We start from the raw sequence: 9,668 nt of genomic DNA, 5'->3' as shown, positions 1-9,668 counted from the left end.
AAATAAGCAAAAATAATTTTAACAACCTTCTCAGTTAGATAAATGAAAATGATTTATAAAAGCATTTGCCAACAAACTCTATTAGCTGATCTGAAAAAAGACTGGGGTGGACAACTTACCAAATATTCTTCAATAATCAACTTCCGTTGAAATTAAAAAATAGCGCAAATGCAAACAGAAACGAACACAACGTGCCAACGCAACAAGGACAAACGTAAAAGCGTTCTTACTGTATTGAAGCTCAGCAGGGTTAATGATCTTGAAAATCATTTTTAATTTACCGATAGAAATTGTTATTGTTGTTGAAAATTTTTTCATTATTATTCAAAAAATAAAATTTATAATTTACATTGTAAAGAATTTATTTTATCGCTGAAGTGTAATATACAATTTAAAGTTTCTTTCGAAAGTATTTTCATTTATTTACTTTTTCAAGCTACTGCAGTTATCAGTTGAAAGCTAAAGTTGGATCTGTTAATTTTGTAATAATTTATTCATCTTATTATAAAAGAAATGTAAATTTAACACTATAATTTTACATTACAAGAAAAAAAGTCTCTAGACTTCTTCAAGTTAACTGTCGTTAGCGCAGTTGAACAAAAAATCAATCAAAACCTGTTTTATATTTCTAAATTTGCAAAAAAATTTAAAAGAAATTAAAAATATAAGTGTAATGTTAGCCAAAAACAAACAATAGACAAGAAAAGTAATTTTTCACATTATTTATGCCAGTATAAATTTGTAGGTATGTATGATCAGCACAGCGACTATACAAGTTATCTGTATGCGATATGATGCTTAAGTTCAAATAATGTCGAAGTGCAATTTCGAAAAGATAGCGTACAAACAAATGCTGTTTCTTGAATGTAAAGCACTTTCTGATTAGTCCACAGTGATTCGTCATAACGCCTATTTTTCCCTCCAATACTCTAAATGCGTAATTCAGCCGTCTGGCGTATGTCTGTGTGGCGGGTAGTGTCAGTTGATCTTTCCTTCACGCTGGTACTGCTAATGAGCGTTTGTTAAATTTCATATTTTATGAATTTGGTTATGTTTAAACAATTTAACTCATTCAAAGGTGGTCGGCAATGCAAGTTCGTTTCACATTTTAAACTAGCTTCTGTGACTTTTAATTTTATCTAATATACCCATATATTATTACGGATAATGTCGAATCATCAAAATTCACCAACTCTTTTCTCTTTTAAAATGGCATTTTCATTTCTTATTTTTAATAAAATTTAAGTTCCAAAGCTTTATATATGTATTGTTTGAAAAAACAATATTCATCGTTTGCAAATTTGAATCAGCTGTGCGTAGATGTTGTTATTCATGTCAACGGTGTGAGATATTCAACTGGGCAATTAATGTAATGATCTTTGGCGGTACGTACAGTTACAAAACCGTTTTCAGCATTTCTTTGTCCAAATACAATCTAGATATTTTTTAATTAATTGATGAAAAGTTGTGAAATGTCGATTTTCAGCTTAATTTTTTACACACCTGATCTCTGTAAAGACGAATATTCCTCTGCTCTTCCCATAAGTGTAAATTTTGCTTCACCAAAAGTATTTGCTCATGAAATCGTATGCGTTCTACGGACGTCTTTGGAAATCTGCCATACACATCTTCAGCTTTACAACCCTGAAATTAAAAATAATTAATACAAAATCAGCTTCGTGATAAAATAATAAATAAATCAACGTCTCAAATGAAAAGAGAATAAAAACAAATTATTATAATTTATGGAAAAGCAAAAGAAGGAGTAAAAGTTGAACAGATTTTTCACCACGAACAATTCGTCTGCTGTTATCAACCTATCGATCAACCACTATTGATTAGTATTCGCAGCTGACAGGAAGAAAAACAATGTTTACATAATTAATTAAATAAAGAAATAAATTTAAAATTTGTATTGCAGTGTTTTCATCGAAACGCACTTCATTGGGTGGGGGGGGGGGAAGCATTTATTCAACTTTTATTATTAGCATGATTATTCATCAAATTAACATTTCAAATTGGAATTGCAAACTTCACTAATTCATTTATTGCAAACGAATAAATTATTTCGCCATTATCAACAATCAACAATTAGCATAGTAAAATTGCCATTCAATAAATTGCTCTCAGTGTATTATTACACTTCAAAATATGATAATTCAAATAATAAATGTCCCTTAAATTGCATTTATTCCATCACAAGAGATTTTTCATATCAAGAAACTGCTAGTAATGATAATTAAATTTTCATAATTTCCACTGCAATAGTGCAGCATTTTATTCAATTCCAACGTATATTATTTTACTGAGTGCAATTTTTTCAAAAAAAGCAAAAGAAAGATATAAGCAATGATTATATGAATGTAATATAGTATTATGCATCATTTATACTGCAATTTCCATTATATTCTTAATTCATTTCATTGTCTATAAAATTTTACAGGAAAAAATTGTTACCGTCCACCAGTCCGTATCATTGACGTCAGTAATAGCGATTATATCTCCAAGCCTGATAATGTAGAAAATTTTTGGAATATTTCATCCATTGTAGCAACATTTTCACGTTACCTGAGATCAAGTTCACCCGGAAATTTTGCTCGAAATTCATGTATAACCACATATTTGTCGAAGAACATGCTACGCTTAATTTGCTATACAAAAAAATCATTATATTAAAAAACCATACATATAACTATTTCAGTTGTTAACTTACTTTGTAATTTACGAAACTTTTATTTTGCATGTTCAAGTAAGGCTGTTTCAAACGTGGCACTTTGAAATGACGCTGATCTAATTTGAGATTATGTAACGTTTAAGTGAGAGGTATGAAATTTTAACATACTAAAATTATTTTCAGAAACTTTTGTTTTCTTTCTTTCTTCTGTTCGATTCGATGGCGGTTGTGACATTGCTCTGGCAACTGAAATATCGAATAGAAATTAAGAAAATTTTTATATTGGCTTCTGATGTTTTTGCAAATAATAAAATACGCGTTTAAAAGTTATTTAAAAACTAAATATCCAATATTTCTCAAAAATATTACACACTTTTTGTTGTTACAGTCAAACCACTGGCTTTTGATGCATTTGCTTGAAAAGCTTTCAAATTTAAAGCAGACGTAGAAAGCTGTGCTTTTAAGGATGGTGCTACAACTGAAACTGCCTTTTCCTAAAAATAAACAATTTTTCTTATGTTAATCTTCAAATTTACGCCAAATATTGAGAATATTCAGTGTTATCTTTGAAATAATTATTAATAACTACATAGAACAGATCAGTTATAATATCATACAATTATAACAATGCATATAAAATGAATGTACTTCCGTGTTCAATTCCACTTTAGCAGAACTAGCAACAGGTAAAATTTTCGAACTGTCCACTTCTTGCTGAAAATAACAAACAAAATAAACAAAAAAAAAACAAATACAATAGAGAAAATGGAATAGTTACTAAATTTTGCTTATTTGAAGTTTCTTCGACCAAAGAATCATCTGCATCTGCAACCAAAGAATGTCGATCATCTTTCGAAGCTGATATCATTTGAGCATGTTTCAATGCTAAATAAACTGGATCTACGATATCAGCTTTTTGTTCCTGTTCCTCTGAATCTTCCTCATCAATGGAATTTTCAAACCGTTTTTTCTGATCACAACAAATAAATATTTCATACAGCTCATGGAATGCAACGGCTCAGGCAAACTTACATTTCTTTGTCTCTGATGATTATGGTCTTTTCTCAAATCGAGAAATGCCTGATTCACTTTGAATACTTTGAATACTTTCTTCCATCTTTTTACAGCGGCCGTTTTCGCAGTACATGACTGTTGTTCCTTTTCACTTTGCTCTTGATCATGTTCTGCAGAACTGTTGTCAACTTCCATATTAATTTTTCGGTTATAATCCTTTTTCTCAACTGCACCAGTCTAAACAATGTAAGTTGAATATAAAAAATTAATATTCGAATAAATAAAAAATAAAAAATTCAATAACCGCAACAAATATGATGATAGTTTTGAAAATCAGTTAATGTCATACAGATTTAATTGGCATATATGCAGTATCTTCATGAACTTTTCCACAATGACAACGTTTCATTAAAATGAATGTAAGAAAGAAAAAAAACCGAACTACAGCGTTTGGAAATTATACTGAAATTGCATTAATGAAATTCACTTCCACTGAATCTGTCCAAATACAATTAAAACGTTCGAAAAAATTAAATTATTAAAATACAATGAACAAACACAATATATAAATGTCAAAAAACTAAATAAACATATTTTATAAATCAGAAGAATATTGAAATGATCGAAATTAAATATTTTACATTAAAAAAATTATTTTCTACTTGAAAAATAATTGTTACCACATGCTCGCGTGTTTAACTAATAATGATTATAAATTTGATTTTGTAAAACAGAAAATATTTTAGCAATAAAATTTTAAATGTCGTCGAGCAGAATTGAAATAAAACTCTCCCCCTAAGCTGCTGAAGCCTGCTTAAGGTTATTATTTATTAAATAAACTAATATAAAATTGCAAAGAGCACTTTTATGAATTGTTAAAATGCTCTATCTTCCGTATTTAGTGTTCATTTTCTTTACAAAAATTGATCACGCTTGACTTGAGAAAAATTGACTCTTAATGCTTGCTTATACTTTCAAGAATTGAAAAGCAAATCTTGAACAAGAAGCACAAATCCAAAAATCAATGTTCTAAACTCTCACGCAGACAAAACTAAAATATGCAAAAATTTTCAAAATGAATGCATAAGAAAATTATTTTGTTAAATATTGCTAAATAAGATAAAATAAAATAAAAAAGATGTTACAATGAAATTGCAAACGCTTTATAACTCACTGTTAGCAAAAAGTCAATTATCATGCCAACGGCGTTTGCATCTTTATCAAATAAATTTATTTTATCGAGCCTGCACTGGAATTCAAATCACCGTATTTTATTAATAAATACATCCCACAATAAAGTTTCATTGCTTTATATTCTACAATTTGAATTTTGATCCTTTCACAAAACATTCATTTTCAAGTCACAGTAAGCACATCGGTTTTTTTTTAAAAACTTTGCAACATAGACATGCAAGAATTTTAATATTTAATATTTTGAAACAAAAAAAATCAATGATCAAGTAAAGGCACTGCTATTGAATATTGTCTCACAAATATGCCAATGGAAAATCATGACGCAAAAAGAAACTTTTGATTAACGCAATTAACATTTCATTACCTTCATTGAAAGTGTCCACATATCTAAGGGAGATATTAAAATTGCATTAATTCAATTAAGTAATATTTTGTCTTAAAAGCAAAGCTGAAAAGTGAAGCATTCACATTCAAGCATACACAAAAACACACAAACATACACACAAGTGGGCACACAAACGGATCAACGTTGCAAGTATACCATTGAAAATGATAAAGCTACAACTGCTTTTGTTAAAAAATAATTTCTACTAGATAAAAAAAATAAAGAAAATATTAAACATGTTCAAAATCAAAGAATAGCTCAGTTGTTGTGGAAAGCTGGACAAATTAGATTACAAAACAATTCTTCTCTTTCAGAAACTGTGATGTAGAAAATTAAGGCTATTGAATTGTGATCAATCCATCTCAATAGGCAATAATTGCTCAGCTAAACACTTCAACGCAGTACGAAAATAACAAGAATAACAATATTTTGAAAAATATTTCATAATTTTGTTACGACAATAAAAATGATATGAAAATTCATCAACTACTTTCTTTTTTATTAATTTTGTTTCCGGTGTCTTATTCTGATTATATATATATATATATGTAATTAGTTTATTTGAATTTTTGAAATACAATGTCATCAAACAAAGGCATTATCAATTATGATCAAGATTAAATTTTTTCTTTTGATAATTTATTTAATTATTTATTATTTTCCAAACTGTAAAAATTAACATTCCATATTATCATCTGAGATGTATTTTTAAATTTTAACCAACGAATAATTTTAGATGGTGTTCAGGGTATTTATTTCAAATAAAAATTCCAAACAACTTACCATTTGAACAACTGCTGGTGTATGAAATATCGTAAAGCTTTTGCTATGTTTCAATTTAAACGAATTGAACAGCATTTGCAGAAATAAAATTTGTAACAGACAATAGCAGTAGTAGCAGCAGTAGCAGAAACAATAATAACAAGAACGAGAACAATAATAATATAATATTGGATAATTATAATAATAATAATTATTATTATTCTAGAACACGATCGACTGTGAAGCTATAGCTGATGATAAAGCAACAAAGTGATTAAATGCTAACTTTAACATGAATAATGAAGACGTTTTTAGACGACAATCACTTTCTTCAAGACATTAAAAAGAACAGATCATTTTCATCAATCATTTTAACATTAGCAGATCACATTACAATGATTTACAAACTGAGTTGCTGGATATTGGAGTCAATTTTTCAACAACAACCTCCTCATTCATTGCATAAGAATAAATTTTTTTTAAATTGCACCGACCTTACGTAGTTGACAAATTCATTTTTATTCACTTCCTACTGTGTTCATTTTTCATCTCGATTAACAAAATTTATCACTCCACTCAATGTTAATCTGAGATCATTTTTCTTTTAATCCATGTATTTCAGTTTGGAACAAGTATTAACATTTATTATTATTCTAATTCTTATTATCACATTCATTATTGGCATTTTTCACATAATCAATTAGACTCTAAAAACTGCATTTCACTGAATAAAACAAAAATAAAAATATATTCACTACGACCGTTCCATCAAGCAAGAAATCATAACTATCAATTTTTGCTTCTACAATTTCAATATTCTTCCGCTTCAACTAACGGTCAATTGACTGCTTTACAAAAACACAGCTAATAAATAACCACAAATGACAATGCAATAACTTGAAACATGGCAAAAATCAAATGCTAATAAAGTTCAAAATTCCATCTCCACGAAAATGACGAATTCGTTATCAAAAAATGAATTTTATTGAACATTTTTTATGAACAAAAAATACAAATATTGGTTGAATAGAATTCCCATTTTAAACATTACTTCTTAAAATTTCATGCATAATAACTTTAAGAACTCTTGTCTATTGTTCGATAAAGCATACGAAAAACTCATCAATCGATCAATTCAAATTTCAAATCGCTTTCAAATTACTCGCATACAGTGTAAGTTCTTAAGATGGTAAATTTCAAATTTTTGAAAAATGCTTTAAAACTTTGAAATATTTAAAGATTCTATGTGCAATAATAGGTGAAAAATGAATTGTTTGCATGCATTTCTGACATTTGTTTGAGCACAATTTTGAAAAGCTGGAGCAATGATAACGTGAACAAAAGTGTAGCGATCAAATGAATTACCATAAATAAATAAAAGGAACGAACAAAACTGCTTCCCAATCTCAAAACTGCGTCACTTGTGCAAAGCTGAAGGTTCACAATCTTGTAAATGAAGCTTACAACATAATTCATAATTTATATGTTGCGCACATTTTAGAAAGTTCAATCTATAATTTGTTAGTTCGATAAATTGCTTGCATGCATTATTATTTTCATTTTTCCTTTTTTTCATTACCTCCACTGTTATAATTGATTTTTTAATTACATCTTCAATGGCACTGGTCTAGAATTGGAACAAACTTGATTTTAATTTTATCATTACATTGAAATTTCTCCCAAAACTGACTTTTTTCTATTAAATACAAATAAATAAATTAATTAATTAATATGCATGCATGCATGCGCGTACATGCGTACTGTTTTCAACTTCCATCTGTTAATAAACTTGAATAGCAATAGGATTATGAATTACAATTACAAACCATGCTTCTCCTGAGTAATTACGTGCTTCATTTGTAAGCGTTTTGGCAAACCTTTGCAACTAACAATACGAATTTTTAACATAATGCAGCAATGTAAAAATTAAATTATTAACAACTTCGTCCATTTAAAATGAAATCATTAAAATAATTTCATTATAGCCAAGTAAAGTACATTCAAATGAACAATTAAGTATACAAAAAATGCAATGCATACTGGTCATATAGAACTGAACTAAATCTAAACTAAATCACTATCGTATATCATATATCTAAACTAAATGCTAGAACTAAATCTGAACAGCTACTGAATTGTTTTTTCTTTTCTTGTCTTCTCTATTTGTGTAGAAAAAAATCACATACGAACAATGTGAAATCAACTGATTATCAATCACGTACAGACTTAGTTGAAGCATTGATAAGTGCACATGCGTATTAGACTTAAAAATTAAAAAAGATACAACAAATAACATCGAATGAATGAATAAATATACTGAGATGCGTACGAGCGTATAAAAATCACATAAATTCCATTTTTACTGTTTTGTAAAATTATTACTATTATTATTAAACATTTTCTACATTTCGAAATTTCATTTCTTTCAAGATTACATTGTACTGATATGTGAATAACTTACTTAAATAAAAATTTCCATACACTAATTACAATTTTCATCCAAAAATATCCACCCATATAACATAATACCATGACAATTATAACAAATGTAATTTGTGAATAAAACAAAAATCAAAACTTACCGGTAATTTTGTTGAAAACTAAATTTGTAGTAGAATGTGAAACGCAGAAAAGATGCCAAATATAGGAGTGATCGAAAATAGCTGAAAAGCGTTTCACAGTGTAAATTAGCAAACAATTCTTGTCACTAGTTAAAAGCTTGAAATTGAACAAGAAACAGAGCATTTCATTGCTTGCATACGGTGCTTAAACCTATCCATTATACAAATCGATCTTCTTCACTGATATTAGTTTCAGCTTTCACATCGGTAACATGTCAGAAAACCGTTCCCTCGGGTAGGTATAATCACTGCCTTGTCACTAAACACAAATTCGCTATACTGATCTTTTTTCTCACTTCTTTCAATTTCCAAATAAAACCTCTAAAAATTTCAATTGTTCAATTACACATTATTCTTTCTCGAATGATACAAACTTATAGTATGATAATAATAATCAAATTAACGTTAATAACAATGTGTGAAATTTAAAATAATTATCAACTTACCAAGAAATACCCATAGCATATCAATTACGCGCTAAATGTAAACGTAAAGCTAAAAGTGGTTAATAATTTCTAACCGATGTGCGTTCAAAATCATATTTGAATAATAAATAAAGCCATGCGAAATGATTTTCTCATCCTTTTCCATTCAAAACTGTTGCAGCAATACCAATTCATCATTTTATCATTGTTCACGGAAATTGATCACACACACACACACAACGTTGCATCAAAATTTCATCGAAATCCATCCATCCAATACTAATATCACAAAACACAATAATAATATAAACAACGATTGTTTCATTTACTTTCCAAAGCTTTCAATGCTCATATTATCGAATCTGTTCACTGAAGCTTGTTGTTGTTTATTAGCTTTCAAGCTTCATAATAATTAATTTTCAAAATCATAATATCAAATTAATTACATTGTTTTGAAACAATAAGAACAACAACAATAATAATAATAATAAAATTTGCATCATTCATCCTATGATTTATATTTTAAAAATCCCATAAAAACAAAAGAGAACTTACCCTTTTTAAAATACAGAAAAAAAACCACCAACTGAAGA

At 28.2% G+C, this 9,668-nt stretch overlaps 2 protein-coding genes across 2 annotated transcripts; both read right to left on the bottom strand.

Annotated features, from left to right (window-relative positions):
• Positions 1-1,330: 1,330 nt before the first annotated feature.
• On the bottom strand, positions 1,331-4,097 carry Tsp_03222 (putative SH3 domain protein). Its single transcript, XM_003379517.1, has 11 exons — positions 4,038-4,097; positions 3,707-3,925; positions 3,453-3,644; positions 3,323-3,388; positions 3,048-3,168; positions 2,843-2,920; positions 2,714-2,790; positions 2,569-2,651; positions 2,458-2,509; positions 1,504-1,644; positions 1,331-1,435 (listed from the first exon to the last, which is right to left on the bottom strand). Exons 1-11 carry the CDS (start codon positions 4,095-4,097, stop codon positions 1,331-1,333), a joined length of 1,194 nt encoding a protein of 397 aa, XP_003379565.1.
• Positions 4,098-6,682: 2,585 nt separating this feature from the next.
• On the bottom strand, positions 6,683-8,809 carry Tsp_03221 (hypothetical protein). The gene is made up of 5 exons (XM_003379516.1): positions 8,768-8,809; positions 8,212-8,292; positions 7,819-7,914; positions 7,609-7,656; positions 6,683-6,736 (listed from the first exon to the last, which is right to left on the bottom strand). Exons 1-5 carry the CDS (start codon positions 8,807-8,809, stop codon positions 6,683-6,685), a joined length of 321 nt encoding a protein of 106 aa, XP_003379564.1.
• Positions 8,810-9,668: the final 859 nt, after the last annotated feature.

This window comes from Trichinella spiralis (genome assembly GCF_000181795.1).
Source record: "Trichinella spiralis strain ISS 195 chromosome Unknown Scfld2, whole genome shotgun sequence".
In the NCBI taxonomy this organism is placed as follows: domain Eukaryota; kingdom Metazoa; phylum Nematoda; class Enoplea; order Trichinellida; family Trichinellidae; genus Trichinella; species Trichinella spiralis.
This window is presented reverse-complemented; position numbering and strand designations above follow the sequence as displayed.

Excerpts from the sequence above, each read along its gene's own strand:
- Tsp_03222 (XM_003379517.1), bottom strand. The coding sequence starts at position 4,097 with ATGAAACGTTGTCATTGTGGAAAAGTTCATGAAGATACTGCATATATG. Across the intron at positions 3,645-3,706 it reads ATCATCAGAGACAAAGAAAT|AAAAAACGGTTTGAAAATTC; the intron begins GTAAGTTTGCCT and ends TGTTGTGATCAG. Across the intron at positions 2,652-2,713 it reads AAAGTTTCGTAAATTACAAA|CAAATTAAGCGTAGCATGTT; the intron begins GTAAGTTAACAA and ends TTTTTTGTATAG.
- Tsp_03221 (XM_003379516.1), bottom strand. The coding sequence starts at position 8,809 with ATGGATAGGTTTAAGCACCGTATGCAAGCAATGAAATGCTCT. Across the intron at positions 8,293-8,767 it reads TGCAAGCAATGAAATGCTCT|TCTAATACGCATGTGCACTT; the intron begins GTTTCTTGTTCA and ends TTAATTTTTAAG. Across the intron at positions 6,737-7,608 it reads AATCAATTATAACAGTGGAG|AGTCTAATTGATTATGTGAA; the intron begins GTAATGAAAAAA and ends TGCAGTTTTTAG.